Consider the following 16,845-nt stretch of genomic DNA (forward strand, 5'->3'; position numbering starts at 1 on the left):
GTTCAAGAATATATTAATAAACAAAGCTCGCATTTCAGCACTCAGTGGGAGTTTAGACTCCTCTACCCAGGCCTTTTTAAACCGTAGGTAGAAATGAGAAGCTGATTCTTTAGGTTTCTGCTTCGTATTTGCAGCAAATGATAGATCTTGTCTGCTCCCCATTCGTTTATCTAGGAACACTCTCAGTTCTTTAAAGAACGTGTCATGATTTTCAGACTTCTCCCAAAAAAACTCATGAGGGCTACTAGCTGTAGCTGTGCCCGATATTTTATCATTCTCATAGCATAATGTTGGACATTCAGTAATCAACATTGATTCAGTGACATCTGCCCCTAGCGTTCTCGCCAGAACCGCCCTATAATCTGCACCCGTAAAGTGAGCATACCTTGTATGCGTTTGCAGAATAGTCACAAATTTGCTGGGGTTCTGAGGAGAAGGCAAACTTTTGCATATTGCTTCCATATCTGCCATTTTTATAGGCTTAACGGTTATTGCATTACCATACCATACCATTGCACCGCTGGATTTCTCATTGAACACTTCCATTTCATTATTAACTTTTGCAGATTTTGCAGTTTCTGTGTTCATTTCTGTCATTTTAAATTTAGGCGCAGACGGTGCGGTAATTTTAGGCGTGCAGTAGAGTGGGGGTTTATCCCCTGCGAGGCAATTTTGTCTTGCTACATAAGCAGCCACTTGTTTTTTCTCTGGGCCCTGGTCCCAAACTTGTTTCATCTCTTTCCATATACCATAACTCTTATTCATATAGTTGTAATCCCAATTAGGATCGCCCCAGCCCTCTTTGACTAGACTTTTAGCCAACCGCATGCCCTCATCTGTGAATGAACCCTCTCGTGGATACGGTATTTCAATTTGCGGTTTCATTTTTTCTGACCATCCTGCCATATTACTGACATATGGTTCTGTATAAATTCCCTGATTATTTCTGTACATAAAATCAACTGGCGTTTCCCCCGGTAGTGGTCTCGATGCTGAACCCCCCATCTTCCACTTTTAGGAGTTAGCATTAGCGGTTAGTAAGCGTACATTTCTGCACTCTATGGCTCAACCTCAATTGTAGTACATGTATCGTATTGTGACTTTGGGTGATGGTCCTATATTTCGAGCCCCCAACTGTTAGAATTTAATATCTAACTTGATTAACTGCCGAGATTCGATTTTAGTTGAGCGATGGAGCACAGAGTCAGGAACAACCACACACAGAAAAGGTGTAATTCACTCAAAGGCACTTTATTAAAGAAAAGACACTAATATTTATATGGTAAAATAGGGAAGTGAAAGATCCACATCACTCCCTTCAGGAAACACACCAGTACATCATGTCTTATGATTCTCTAGGCTAGACTTATGTCATGTCTACTTTTCAGGTTAGTAATGAGAGGGGCACAGGAGGTCAGGATTGTTACAATCTCACAGTAGGTAATTTAAAAACAACTCTTCTTACATTGTTTAATATTTTGTATAAATCAGTGAATGCTCTTTTCTTCCACACTTTAGATTATCTATATCTAAGGAGATAATAGCAATGTGTAATAATGGGAACACTCCTGTGAAGTAATTGTTTGTGAGTGATGTTAGGGGAAAAGCTAAGCAGTGTTGCCTCTAAAATGAGTCTCTATGAAGAGAAAGAGAAGGAGAGAATTCGAAAAGTTCCATCTTCTGAACCCAGCTGTGTGTCTATGAAGAGTAACCAATCCATTATTCAGCCCCCTCGTCTCAGTGATGTAGCAGTGACCTCTGATCTCAGGCAGCATGATACAGAAGCATCCCTTCTGGAAATGACTGGAAAACTGCAGAAACAAGTAGATGATAATCTACAGAGAGTCAAAGTCCAACACAAAACCAGCATGAAAAAAAAGTATGAGAGATTATTTGAGGGAAACAAGCTCCAAGAGAACAAAACCCTCCTGAACAGGATCTACACACAGCTCTACATCATAGAGGGAGAGAGTGAAGGAGTGAATGAAGAACATGAGCTTTTACGGATGGAGAAAACAGCCAGAACAAAACACTCACAAGACACTCCAATCTACTGCAATGACATCTTTAAATCCTCACCTGAACCAGGATGTGAGGAGAAAGACCAAATCAAGACTGTTCTTACTAAAGGCATCGCTGGAATCGGAAAAACCGTCTCTGTGCAGAAGTTCATTCTGGACTGGGCCGAGGGAAAATCCAGTCAGGATGTAGATTTCATGTTTGTGCTTCCATTTCGAGAGCTGAACTTGATCCGAGATCATCAGTACAGTCTTCACAGACTTCTGCTGGACTTTCATCCTGAACTTCAAGATCTGGACTCAAAGATTTATGAGGAGTGTAAAGTTGTGTTCATCTTTGATGGTCTGGATGAAAGCAGAATCACACTGATGTTTTCAGATGATCAGAAAGTTTGTGATGTGACTGAGACTTCATCAGTGGGTGTGTTGATGTCAAACCTCATGAAAGGAGAGCTGCTTCCCTCTGCTCTCATCTGGATCACCTCCAGACCAGCAGCAGCCAATCAGATCCCCTCCAAATACATCAACCGTCTGACAGAAATTCAGGGATTCAATGAGTCTCAGAAGGAGGAATATTTCAGGAAGAGAATCAGTGACCAGCATCAAGCCAGCAGAATCATCTCACACATCAGAAGAGCAAGAAGCCTCCACATCATGTGCCACATCCCCGTCTTCTGCTGGATCTCATCCACTGTGCTTCAGAAGCTCCTGAAAGAAGATCTGAGTGCAGAAATCCCTCAAACTCTGACTGAAATGTACATCCACTTCCTGTTAATTCAGATCAACATGAGGAATCAGAAGTATGAAGAGAGCGATCCAGAGAAACTCCTGCAGTCCAACAGAGAAGTGATTGTGAAACTTGCTGAAGTGGCTTTCAAACAGCTGATGAAGGGCAATGTGATGTTCTATGAGGAGGACCTGATTGAGAGCGGCATAGATGTCACTGATGCCTCAGTGTATTCTGGGATTTGCACTGAGATCTTTAAGGAGGAATCTGTGATTCATCAGAGGAAAGTCTACAGCTTCATCCATCTGAGCGTTCAGGAGTTTCTTGCTGCTTTCTATGTGTTTTACTACCATGTAAATTCAACTATGAATGGATTGAAGGATTTTGCTTCAGTGCAAAATTTGCTTAAAGGTGCAGTAGATAAAGCCCTTGAGAGTGAGAATGGACATCTGGATCTGTTCCTGCGGTTCCTGCTGGGCGTCTCACTGGAGTCCAATCAGAGACTCTTACAGGATCTACTGACACACACAGAGAACAGCTCAGAGAGCATCAGGAGAACCACACAGTACATTAAAGAGAAGATCAAAGATGGACATGGACTCTCCACTGAAAGATCCATCAATCTGTTCCTCTGTCTGCTGGAAGTGAAAGATCAGACTCTGTCCAGAGAGATTCAGGAGTTTGTGAAATCAGACAAACACTCAGAGAAGAAACTCTCTCCTGCTCACTGCTCAACAATCGCCTACATGCTTCAGATGTCAGAGGAGGTGCTGGATGAGCTGGACCTCAAGAAATACAACACATCAGATGAGGGGAGAAGAAGACTGATACCAGCTGTGATCAACTGCAGAAAAGCTCTGTGAGTGTTTCAATGAAGAAAATGCTTCTAAAGAGCAAAAATATCCTCTCTGAATACAATTTATTTATTTATTTTAAAAATTAAGAAATATTTCAATTTTGAATTTTGAAATTTTTCAAGTCAATGAATTTTGAAATGTAATAGTTTGAATATCAGTTGCAGAGACAGAATAAGAATTGTTTTCCTCTCTTTCAGTCTTGCTGGCTGTAATCTCACTGCTCAGGATTGTGAAATTGTATCATCAGCTCTACAATCCTCAAACTCTGTTCTGAGAGAACTGGATCTGAGTAACAATGACCTGCAGGACTCTGGTGTGAAGATTATTTCTGATGGACTGAAGAGTCCAAACTGTCAGCTGGAGATACTGAGGTGTGCAAAAACATTAATCATTTATAAATTCTCTTGAGTATTTGTCATGGCAAGAGGTCATCAGCATGCACTAAATTAATTTCTGCATTGCAGTAAACAGTCTGTAAAACCAACATAAAAGGATTATAGCTATTGCATTATGTTGAAAAAAAGAACATTCCACTTTGTTGTTTCCAAAAAAAATCAAATCCAGTAGGTTTCAATTAACATTTGGCTGTTGCATTTTAAACATTTAAAGCTGTTACATTTAAAGGCTTCACAGATTATTATCTTCAAAAAAATGCTTTTTACATTGATGTGTGTTTTTAAAAAGTACCGTTTCAACAGCTGATCTGTCTGTGAGTGTCACAGATTATCATCTGTGTGTGTGTAGGTTGTCTGGCTGTATGGTGACAGAGGAAGGCTGTGGTTATTTGTCTTCAGCTCTGAGTTCAAACCCCTCACACCTGAGAGAGCTGGATCTGAGCTACAATCACCCAGGACAATCAGGAGTCCAGCTGCTCAAACACAAACTGGAGGATCCAAACTGCTCACTGCAGATACTCAAGTATGTAGGGTACAAGTTAAGTTTGCAGTGGGAGCTGCAGCCATTTTTGATTTAGTCTTAGTCTTTATTTTGAGACTAAAATGCTTAATAGTCACATTTTAGTCATTTGACCTTTAGTCAGTTACCTTTAGTCATGTGCCTTTAGTAAATGTGCATTTGAGCACTGAGAACTGATAGCGCATTAAATTTTGTGGAGCCTATGCGTTTGTGGTTTTGTTGTCTTCTGCTGTATCCAGTTGCAATCTAATGACAGAGACGCACATTTTGAAAGAGCACAGTAATTAAGGATGTAAATAAAAAGTCCTCAAATAACAGAAAAAAACATCTTGTCTTTCATAAATTTCTGTTTGATCAGATATTTTAGCTTTCAAATTTCCATTCCTCAATCTGTTCATTCGTTGTGAAATGGAGAAAAAACTTTTATTTATGTACTGAATAAATGATATTTGCACATGTATTTTCATAATAGTTTTTTACTGCTGTTTTGTAAGATGACTAGTATTTTACAGTAAACAAATGCAACATGATGATCTGTTCAAGTTTAAATCTAATATGGAGAGAAAATCCAACAGCAAAGATGACATTCATTAGATGTAAATTTGGTTAATACAATGTAAAGATGGCAGAAAATTATATGATGGTATTTATAGGTTGCAGAGTTACTGAATGTAAATAATTTGTAACTGAACATTAAATGTTTTAAGAAAAGTTGACATAGAAAAATAAATACTGTAAAAAAAAAAAAAGTATTTCAACTTCTGCCAATTCAATTACTGTCTTAAATTTTTAAGCATAATCAACTTTTGATGTATAAGTATTTTATTTCAATTATAAATTATATGAAACTGACTGTAATTTAAAAAAATAATTTTAAAAAAAATATTTAAAAAAAAAAAAAAATTGCTATACTTATTTTCATGAGTTAAAATAATGTACACTAAAAACACAAGTTGCTTTGGCTTACTGATCCTATTTTTACAGTGTATATATTAGTGGAGTGAATGTGAATAGCTGTGAATAACTACTGATGATTATTTTTGTCTGTATGTTTGTGTGTCTTTCTAGTTTTGATCATGGAGGGCACTTCAGAATCACACCAGGACTACGAAAATGTAGGTTCTTTCTCTGACACAGACAAGCATGTTTAATGATAACAAATTTGATTTTTGAACTGTTTTTATATCTCTTTTCTTCTTGTGTTCAGATGCCTGTGATCTCACACTGGATCCAAACACAGCACACACTCAACTCATCCTGTCTGAAGACAACGGAAAGATCACATATGTCGAAGAGCATCAGCCGTATCCTGATCATCCAGAGAGATTTGCTGATGTTCCTCAGGTTCTGTGTCGACAGAGTCTGACTGGACGCTGTTACTGGGAGGTTGAATGGGGCTCTGGGCTCGTATAGCAGTGGCCTATAAAGGAATCAGCAGGAAAGAAGGGACTGTCTGTAAGTTTGGATACAATGACAAATCCTGGAGTCTTTTCTGCACTGCTAATGGATTCACTGTCTGGCACAATAATGAGAGCACAAACATAACACATTTGCCAAAGTCTAAGAGAGTAGGTGTGTATCTGGACTGTCGTGAATGGCTCTCTGTCCTTCTACACTGTCTTTGACACACACACACTCACACACTTACACACATTCAACACCACATTCACTGAACCCCTCTATGCTGGATTTATTTACTATTTTTAATCATTTTTTAACATTGTGGGGACCGCAGGCCAACATTTGGTCCCCACAATGTAGCAAAAACAAGTACACACACACACACACACACACACACACACAGCCTACCTCTGCTACCTCTGACAACACTTTGTTACTTCAGAATAGTTTTGGTTATATCTACATACGAAGTTTGATGACAAGAATCACTATATACAGTAATGTGTGATTTTAACTAAATTAATAGATGCAAAATGTAATACATGTAAACATTTAGAAAAACATTCTGTGAAACATACTTTATGTAGTCAATCATAAAGTAACATGTTATGTGTCTTAATTATTGAGATGTACTTTGTGCATATATGATATGTTATAGTCCAAGTCACATTCAGGTCATAACGTCTTCTGAACGGTGGTTTGTGGAAGGCAGATTCCTCCTGTTCTTTCACAGTTAAGTGTCTGAGACAAAAGCGAATGAACCGGTTTCTCTGTATGTGCTTATATTTATTTATTTTATTTTTTTTTAAATGTCAAAAATCATTAAAATATAAAAGAAAGATCATGTTTCATGAAGATATTTTGTAAATTTCCTACTATAAATATATCAAAACTTAATTTTTGATTAGTAATATGCATTGCTAAGAACTTCATTTGGACAAATTTAAAGGTGATTTAAATTTTTTTGCACCCTCAGATTCCAGATTTCCAAATAGTTTGTATCTCGGACAAATATTAAACTCACTATTTCACATGGGAGAGGACCAAAATAACATGGTAATAAAATATTAATAAGGAGACTAAACACTCTTTTATCCTTGATGAACATGGAAAGTTTGCAGTGGGAAAGACAAAGAACGTTGTCTTTTAATGTTCAGCATTCACACTTGACCTGGCTGAGAATGTCTTGAATTCACAGTAATTCCTAAATTTGAATTGAATTTAAGGTAAGGAGGCAAACAGTATTCAGAATTTGATATGAATGTGAATTCAAGGAAGTAGGGTTAGAATTAAAAATGGAAATTAAGTAAATTTGTTTATGTGTTTTAATTTAGTTTTGAATAATTCACTATTCATTGTTATGAAACATACAACAAATGGTGTAAACAGATGATATTAATGTTTGAATACCACCTATAGATATTTGTTTGTAATGCATGCAATTCTTTGTATTTAATAAAATCAATTTTGATTTTGTGGACTAGTGCAAGAAAATGCATTTGACATTTATGTCAGGATGTTGAAAATATATGTAGAATTTAAATGTCACTGATATGATGATGCTTTAGAATAGCCCACCACAACATTCAGGAGGATGAGACCATTCAAACCCGACATGCTTCAGATGTCAGAGGAGGTGCTGGATGAGCAGGATCTCAAGAAATACAACACATCAGATGAGGGGAGAAGAAGACTGATACCAGCTGTGATCAACTGCAGAAAAGCTCTGTGAGCATGTTACAGTTAGGAGACTAACTCTTTCAGGGGACCAAATATTTGGATGAAGGTTTGTTTTAGAAAGTGGTTCCTACACCGGATTTGTATTCTTGCAATGAGCAGAACATGTGACTAGAGTCGAATTATGGCTTGTGATCTTTATGCTCCAGTGATTATGCTCCTTAATTATGCTCCTTAAGTAGAATATGGCCTGACCTATAGATACTATTTTTTACTTTTCAGTGAATCCTGCATATGTGTTATTTATGCATCTTGTTGCAGAGTTGCAGGTGTTCAATTCAGTCTTCATATAGCTTGTTTTATTCAATTGACTGGCAAAAAAAAAAAAATGTTTGTAGATTTTTGTCCAGTTATTATTGCAATAGCCAAACATTTCATTATTGATTAAACAGGTGACATTTGAACATGGGTATTATTAGCTATGTTTCTAATGTTTCTTTGAAGTCTTTATTCTCAGTCTAATCTCATGGAGGTGTCAGTCTACTTATGGAATAATGTTTCAATGCCCCTTCCTAAGTAGAATTTGTCTTGTACTCATTACTTTCAAAACATTCTCTACCATTGTGAGATTGTGAGTAACATGACCTTCATTAATTTCATGTTTCTAATGGATTTCTAGGCATTTATCATATAATATTAAATGTTTCTCAGCCTCCAATATCAAATTAAGCCTCTCAGTCCCTTCTTGTTCCTCCATTATTAAAATGCAGTATACATGAAGTTACCCAGTTTACACCAAAAAATATTTTTGCTTGTGTTTCTTTTACTTATAATTGAATAGATCATATTTCATTTAAAATGTGTCTATTCACAAATCTGTTTGCTGCTTCTATGTATACCAAGTTTTGTTTAGATTTTTACAGATTGTTTAGGTTTTTATAGATTTCGTCTTCAAGAAAGTTCATAATTGTTCGTAATTTATTAGCCAATTGCAGCTGCCATGAAACTGTTTTGTGTTCTTCTCTTTCAGTCTTGCTGGCTGTAATATCATTGGTCAGTGCTCTGAAACTGTGTCAGCTCTGCAGTCCTCAAACTCTGTCCTGAGAGAACTGGATCTGAGTAACAATGACTTGATTGGATTCAGGAGTGATGGACTGACAAGTCCAAACAGTCAACTGGAGATACTGAGGTGTGTAAGATTCAGTCTTTGTTATCTTAAATGCTCAGTACTTTGTAATATTCAAAGTTGCAATGTTTAGTTCTAATTGTGATTTTATTTTTGTAATTTTATCACTCACAGTTACACACATACAACACCACATTCACTGAACCCCTCTATGCTGGATTTAAGGTGTTTGAGTCCAAACTGATTTAACAACACACAACTGACAGAAATACACTTACCTCCATCTTAATCTTGGTCATATGTCTGTGTATGAAAAAAGTTTAATGACATCTGTAAGATGTATAACCATATACGTAATATAATGTATAATTGTAAATACAAAATTGGTAAATGCAAAATATAATTAACTGTCGATAATGAATCTCATCAGACCTTTCTGGAGTTGAGTCTAGTTTCTCTGTGAGAAAGCTCTCTCATGTTTCAGATCTCAGAGGTGTTTTGTAAGCAAGACAAGATGGTGGTGAAACCATAATGTCTAAGAACTGTGGTTTGAGAAATGAAGGGTCACTGAGCTTCTCCTGTTCTCTCTGAACTGAATGTGACACAAATGCCAACACTCAAAAAAATATTTCAGCCCTTAACGTAATTCAATTACGTACATCTTTTCCATGCATTTAGATTACATAGTTTTAATTTAAACAAATCAAGTAAACTTAATGTGATTCAAATGCATCAGTCTTACGTAAATGAAACAGGTAAAGTTGATGTAATATTTCCCAGTGTTAAACAAACCCTGCTCAGTGTTCATGTGTTTCCACACTACAGAGTGTTCAAGTAGCATTGACACAGTGTTGGAGTTAAGGAGATCATTATGTCATGATTGACCAATAATGATGAACACCTGCTGTTTACAAGCAGAATCACCGCAGACACAGCCAAAGAAAAATGAACTAAATAAATGAAGACATTAAATCTCAGATTAAACAACTCCACAAACAACATTACAGATTGACTTGATTTCTGTCATATATCTACAAATATTATTTGAGAACATCTAAACAGAGGTTTAGATGTTTTATTTATTTATTTATTTTTTAAGTTTCAGTTGACCTCACCATCATGGCGATCAGGGTTTACTTTAGTTGGACTCGTGACTTTTGTTTTTTTTGGCTGCTGTAATTGTGTGTATAAAGCACATCTATTACAGCAAAATAAAAAAGTCAAAAAAAAAAAAAGTCTGATATGGTGTTTTTGGTAAATTTTTTTTGGTTGTGAAATCATTATCATCCAGTGGCCTGATGCACTGATCTCATGCGGTGGTTAGTCTATTATTTTCATAATGTTTACAACAGGTGTATGAACTATTATGGATTATCTATTATAGTTTATCATGAAACCAAAAGGTAAACCACAGAACGATATCAGCAAAACAGGCCACTGGATGATGATTTATTAAATGTTCTTGGTTAATTATTATTGAAGGTGTACATCAATAAAAATTAAACAAGAACATTTAATAAAACTCTTTTTTCTTGTTGTTTGTTTGTTGCTATAACAAATGTGCTCTACAAACACAAATACAGCAACCAAAGAGAAAAGAGAAAAGCGAAAAGAGAAGAAAAAAAAAGGAAAAAAAAAAACTAAACTAAGAAAGTCAAGGGTCCAGAGCCCAACTAAAGTAAACCTTGTTCACCATGATGGTGAGGTCAAATGAAAAGTTTTTTTAATAAAACATCTAAACCTCTGTTTAGACGTTCTCAAATAATATTTGTGGATATACGACAGAAATCAAGTCAAACTGTAATGTTGTTTGTGGAGTTGTTTAATCTGAGATTTAATGTCTTCATTTATTTAAGTTAATTTTCTCTTTGGCTGTGGCTGATTCTTGTGTTTCTCTTTCCTTCTGTGATTCTGCTTGTAAACAGCAGGTGTTCATCATTATTGGTCAATCATGACATAATGATCTCCTTAACTCCAACACTGTGTCAATGCTACTTGAACACTCTGTAGTGTGGAAACACATGAACACTGAGCAGGGTTTGTTTAACACTGGGAAATATTACGTCAACTTTACCTGTTTCATTTACGTAAGACTGATGCATTTGAATCACATTAAGTTTACTTGATTTGTTTAAATTAAAACTATGTAATCTAAATGCATGGAAAAGATGTACGTAATTGAATTACGTTAAGGGCTGAAATATTTTTTTGAGTGAATGAACTGGTTCATCCAGATATACTGTTTACTGTAAATCTGATAATGAGCAACCAACCTTATCCATACACAGAGTGTAGTCTGACACAACAGAGTTCTGTCTGTTTGTACTGTCAGTTTGCTCATTAATCCGCTATAGGTGGGATTCAAATCATTTGTTAAGCTCTTTTCACAATATATCTTTTTTCTTTGCAGGTAAAAGTACCTTAAACCGCAGTGAAAAGAAAAAAAAAAAACACTTTGGACAATCACTGAATGAGAGCAAACATACATAATATTTCCAACTTTTATATTGTACGAGACGTTCACTTACTCAGACACACAAACCAAAATCTCTTATTTTATAAAATTAAAAAAAAAAGAATGCATACCTGTGCACATGTTCAAGTTATACTCATTGCTATTACTTATTTGTTATCATACTATTTCTAAATAGAACAAATATTCTCAAATAATGTTACTAAACGGATTAACCCCATTTTGTACTAATTTACAATAAAAAAGGAAGAAAGAAATCAGCAGTCACACGGGAGTAGTCGAGTCGACTCATTCGTGAATGACACATCACTAGACCAATGAATTTTACCTCTTAAAAACACTTTTGTTAAGAAGAAGTATGTGTTTATGTTAAAACACTTTAAGAAATGTTTTCGTATATTTCAGGGTTATGTTCAGCTCTCAAATAGTAAGAGGTGATTAACCAGTTTTCCTATTAATTTCCCCTGACATGTTCTGTCTTATATAGTTTTTTTTTTTTTGGATTTTCTGAAAAGTATTTTATGTAAGAAATTTAGGAAATCATTTTTATTTAAGAAAACATAACATTCGTCAAAAATGTCTTTATTATTATTATTATTATTATTATTATTATTATGTATTCATTTACCTTTCTTGTAAAATTAATTTGTAGATTGATGTAGGCATGTTTGCTGCTTTTTAAAGATGAGCTGGACCTCAAGAAATACAACACATCAGATGAGGGGAGAAGAAGACTGATACCAGCTGTGATCAACTGCAGAAAAGCTCTGTAAGTTTTTAATAGGGGGTTTTACAGCAATTCTTTCTAAACGGATTTAACTGTTTCTCTTGTTATGCCAATTAATGTATTTTGACTATGTTGCTGTTTGATTTTATAATGTGCTTTTGTAACAAAAATGTAGCTGATATCATTAAAATACCCAATGCAGAATGAAATTGTGAAGTGTTTCTTCAAATTCTTGTGTGTTTCAATCTTTTTCAGGCTTGCTGGCTGTAATCTCACTGCTCAGGATTGTGAAATTGTATCATCAGCTCTACAATCCTCAAACTCTGTCCTGAGAGAACTGGATCTGAGTAACATTGACCTGCAGGACTCTGGTGTGAAGATTATTTCTGATGAACTGAAGAGTCCAAACTGTCAGCTGCAGATACTGAGGTATTAAGAACAAATAAGGGATGATGTACAGATAACTGGTCATAATGTTGATGTGTGTTTGTAGTTGATCTGTCTGTGTGTGTCTGTAGGTTGTCTGGCTGTATGGTGACAGAGGAAGGCTGTGGTTATTTGTCTTCAGCTCTGAGTTCAAACCCCTCACACCTGAGAGAGCTGGATCTGAGCTACAATCACCCAGGACAATCAGGAGTCCAGCTGCTCAAACACAAACTGGAGGATCCAAACTATAAACTGCAGATACTCAAGTATATCAAACAGTAATACTGACATTCTAAACGTTTGTGTGCATATCTACAATAATGTGTGTTTGTGTTTATAGGGCGGATCATGGAGCAGAGTTCATGATGACAGCAGGACTACGAAAGTGTAAGTTTACAATGAGACATCTGTGGTGCTTTGATACCACACTGTAAAATCCAATAGTTTACCTTACTTAGATATAATTAGTTATCTTTACTTAGTTGCTATACTTACTAGGTTTTATTAAGTTACATCTACTTTCAAGGCAAGTGAAAGTTACATCTACTTTAAAACAATTTACTTACTACTTTGAGTGACGCTTACTTAAAATATTCAAGTAGCCACAAAGAAACCAATGACATTAATAAACCAGTGAGAGGCAGCAGTGCACTAATATGTTGCTAATTTGCAAAATAACAACAGAAGAAGAAGAAAAGCAATTTTTTTTTTGAGGTGGCAATTGTTAATCTGCAGTTATTTTTCACTAGTTACATTCACTCATTTCCCAAAGTCATCTTGAATGTTGTTTCAATACAACTACATATTTGAGAGAACATCACATAAGCTGACTTCATAAATTGATGTTGATTTTCGTAAAATGTTGTTTGTGTGTCTTATTTTATTTTTTTTTACTGACCATTATAGTGATTAATGTTCTGTTTGGTTGGGCACTTGGAACTTTGCTTTTCTTATTAGAATTTTCTTCCTATTGATGCAGCAATGCAACATGAAGTCGTAGTTTTTGATTTCAAGGGAAGAAAAGTAATAAATCGGTTGCTTTTAGAAGGTAACCTTTGAGTTCTGATATTTTGATTAGCTAAATCTTTCCAATTTTTTAGCTAATGTATTTTTTATGTTTATTAATGATCTTTTACAATTTTATTGTTCTTCATAAACACCTTGAGAAACTTTATTGGGTTGAGACAGTACTTTGTGATAATGTGCTCAAGTCACAGACTTCAACATTCAGCACGTGAATCACAACGATGGTAACAATTCAGTTTTATTTATTTTTATTAATTGTGACAATAACCATTATATTATTTTATTTTCTCTTTTTGTTGTGTTACTGCTGACACAAGTCAGTAAATAAAATTAGCAAATAAAAACAACAACAGTAAAACAAAGCAATTGCATAATTTATTCATGCCGCAATGCACTCTGGGAGTCAGTGAGTAGCTATACTAAGTCAAGTGTAAGCCTAAAGTAAATGATCAAGTACCCCCTACAGTTCTTTTTTAGTTACTAGAGCTCTCGTGTAAGTAAACTATACTAACTAAGCATTTGTCACTACAACATACTATTCTTATTTCACTTTACTTAGTTTTTTTAAGGCAATCGGTTTGCATGCTTTTTTTAAGTAAGCCCAACTAATTAGATTTTACAGTGCAGATTCACTGTCTGGCACAAAAATGCGGAAACTGTTATACCAGTTCGTTCATCCTCTAATAGAGTAGGAGTGTATGTGGACGTGTCGGCCGGCTCTCTGTCGTACTACAGCGTCTCTGACACACACACACTCACACACTTACACACATTCAACACCACATTCACTGAACCCCTCTATGCTGGATTTAAGGTGTTTAATTCTTCACTGTCTCTGTGTCAGATTTAACAAGAAACACACAGTTAATGTTGCAGATGAATATTTCCCTTCTCGTGACTGTTTTTGTGCATTTACAGAAGCATTTTGTAACAAACAAAGGACTCCTTTCTGATTTTTATTGTTCTACAGATTGTCTCATTATAAATGAGACTATATAATTCTCTGTTCATGAGGTGCTAAACTGACATTGTAGCTTATTTTTCATGGTTTATAACTTTTGGTTGTAAAGACAGAGAACATGACATGGGAAGACTTTATAAAAAAAATGTGAAACTATACTGTATATGGCCAGTTTTAATGCATAAGAAGTAACTGAACATTTCAACTTCTTCTGAATTTCATTTATCATCATGCCACCACTTTACAACATCTATATGTCCAAATCAGTTTAGGCTAGATTTTACTCATTTATGTATTCGTTCATGTTTATTTACTTATTTCACAATACTTTTAATCATTAAAATAATAAAGTATATAATTAAACTGATTAAAATCTACAGTTACATAAACATGTAAATTAAACATGTGAGAACATGTGAAATAAAGATCAAACATGTCTTTGAGTTAGCACTTCCATGTGTTTTTCATTTAGACAATCTCTGTGCAAAGTGGAAACAATGAGTGACGTGTAAGTGCAGATTGCTATCTGGGGACATGCGTGTACACGCAGATAGTTTTACCTGAGATTCCAGCAGATGTTGGACGGCCACAGATTCGTCACATGCAATTTTCTGCGGAACAGGTTTCAAAGCTTTTCACACTATTTGTGAATGTTTGTGTCATTATTGTAGTTTTCCCTTTCGCTATTCCAATGTATCAGACGCCGTTTAAGGGCAGTTTCATGTGGCGTCTCACAGACCACGCCCAGATTGTTTTGTTTAGGCTACATTCGTTTGAATGTATCTTTTTTACTAATAACAATTCTAAGTCCATTAAATAAGGTATTTACTTTGTAAAACGCCTGTATGTGCAGTAGTTAAAAAATAATTTGTGTATTAATTTTATTTGAGTAAGATTATTGCTGTGCTTAAAGGGACGTCAAGCACTTTATTCACTTTATTTATTTATTTTCTTTTTAAAAATATTGATAAAGAATGAGTGATAAACAAGGTATAGTTTTGCATTGTGCCTATAATTTCGAATTAGTGACACATATACGATGCAGTGAATTATCTGTGATTATTTAAATTCAACAAATTATTTAATGTTTAACATTTATGTAATGTTTAACAAACAAATATACATAGGTGTTAAAGAAAAATCACAGAAAACACTTTTTACTATACATATACCATAGCTTCAAAGCAGCAGTACATAAAATGCATGTTTCTGTTACACTCAAAAAAATATTTCAGCCCTTAACTTAATTCAATTACGTACAAAATTTCCATGCATTTAGATTACGTAGTTTTAATTTAAACAAATCAATTAAACTTAATGTGATTCAAATGCATCAGTCTTACGTAAATGAAACAGGTAAAGTTTATGTAATAGTTCCCAGTGTTAAACAAACCCTGCTCAGTGTTCATGTGTTTCCACACTACAGAGTGTTCAAGTAGCACTGACACAGTGTTGGAGTTAAGGAGATCATTATGTCATGATTGACCAATAATGATGAACACCTGCTGTTTACAAGCAGAATCACAGAAGGAAAGAGAAACACAAGAATCAGCCACAGCCAAAGATAAAATGAACTTAAATAAATGAGGACATTAAATCTCTGATTAAACAACTCCACAAACAACATTACAGTTTGACTTGATTTCTGTCATATATCTATAAATATTATTTCAGAACATCTAAACAGTTTAGATGTTTTATTTTTTATTTTTTTTTTTTTTTAAGTTTCAATTGACCTCACCATCATGGCGAACAGGGTTTACTTTAGTTGGACTCTTGACTTTCGATTTTTTTTTATGTTAATTTTTTTGGCTGTTGTAATTATGTGTATGAAGCACATTTATTACAACAAAATAAAAAAACCAAAAAAAAGTCTGATTAGGTGTTTTTGGTTAATTTTTGTTGTTTGTTGAATCATTATCCTCTAGTGGCATGATGCACTGATCTCATACAGTGGTTAGTCTATTATTTTCATAATGTTTACAACAGGTGTATGAACTATTATGGATGTTTATCTTATACACTAAATCTTGAAATCTACAGCATCAATTTGACACACACAGACATCAAGAATCAGCATTTGAATCTCAACAATGGTGACATTCAACAGCTGCATGCTGGGTAACAGCAGATTATAAAACTCACCCATGACTCCCAGCATGCAGCTGTTGAATGTCACCATTGTTGAGATTCATATGCTGATTCTTGATGTCTGTGTGTGTCTAAGTAGTACTGCAGATCTTAAAGTAGTAGTAGTAACAGTTCATACAATTACTGTAAATATAACGAAACTAAGAGGTGAACCACTGAACAATATCAGCAAATCAGGCCACTTGACAATGATTACAACATCAATAATAATTAACCAAAAACACTTAATAAGGACCCCTTTTTTTGCGCTATAAACATGTGCTCTACGAACACAATTACTGCAACCAAAGAACAAAAAAAAAACTATACTAAGAAAGTCAAGGGTCAAGAGCCCAACTAAAGTAAACCCTGTTCGCCATG

The 16,845-nt window shown here is 34.9% G+C and overlaps 2 protein-coding genes across 2 annotated transcripts; both read left to right on the forward strand.

Moving 5' to 3' along the window:
- Window positions 1-1,510: 1,510 nt before the first annotated feature.
- Window positions 1,511-3,608, forward strand: LOC127162085 (NLR family CARD domain-containing protein 3). Its single transcript, XM_051104877.1, has one exon. The coding sequence runs from the start codon at window positions 1,593-1,595 to the stop codon at window positions 3,606-3,608; it is 2,016 nt and encodes a 671-aa protein (XP_050960834.1). The 5' UTR covers window positions 1,511-1,592.
- Window positions 3,609-10,111: 6,503 nt separating this feature from the next.
- On the forward strand, window positions 10,112-12,730 carry LOC127162084 (ribonuclease inhibitor-like). The gene is made up of 4 exons (XM_051104876.1): window positions 10,112-10,124; window positions 11,879-11,963; window positions 12,177-12,350; window positions 12,440-12,730. Exons 1-4 carry the CDS (start codon window positions 10,112-10,114, stop codon window positions 12,627-12,629), a joined length of 462 nt encoding a protein of 153 aa, XP_050960833.1. The 3' UTR covers window positions 12,630-12,730.
- Window positions 12,731-16,845: the final 4,115 nt, after the last annotated feature.

This window comes from Labeo rohita, unplaced genomic scaffold (genome assembly GCF_022985175.1).
Source record: "Labeo rohita strain BAU-BD-2019 unplaced genomic scaffold, IGBB_LRoh.1.0 scaffold_832, whole genome shotgun sequence".
In the NCBI taxonomy this organism is placed as follows: domain Eukaryota; kingdom Metazoa; phylum Chordata; class Actinopteri; order Cypriniformes; family Cyprinidae; genus Labeo; species Labeo rohita.

Excerpts from the sequence above, each read along its gene's own strand:
- LOC127162085 (XM_051104877.1), top strand. The coding sequence starts at position 1,593 with ATGTTAGGGGAAAAGCTAAGCAGTGTTGCCTCTAAAATGAGTCTCTAT.
- LOC127162084 (XM_051104876.1), top strand. Across the intron at positions 11,964-12,176 it reads ATCAACTGCAGAAAAGCTCT|GCTTGCTGGCTGTAATCTCA; the intron begins GTAAGTTTTTAA and ends AATCTTTTTCAG. Across the intron at positions 12,351-12,439 it reads TGTCAGCTGCAGATACTGAG|GTTGTCTGGCTGTATGGTGA; the intron begins GTATTAAGAACA and ends GTGTGTCTGTAG.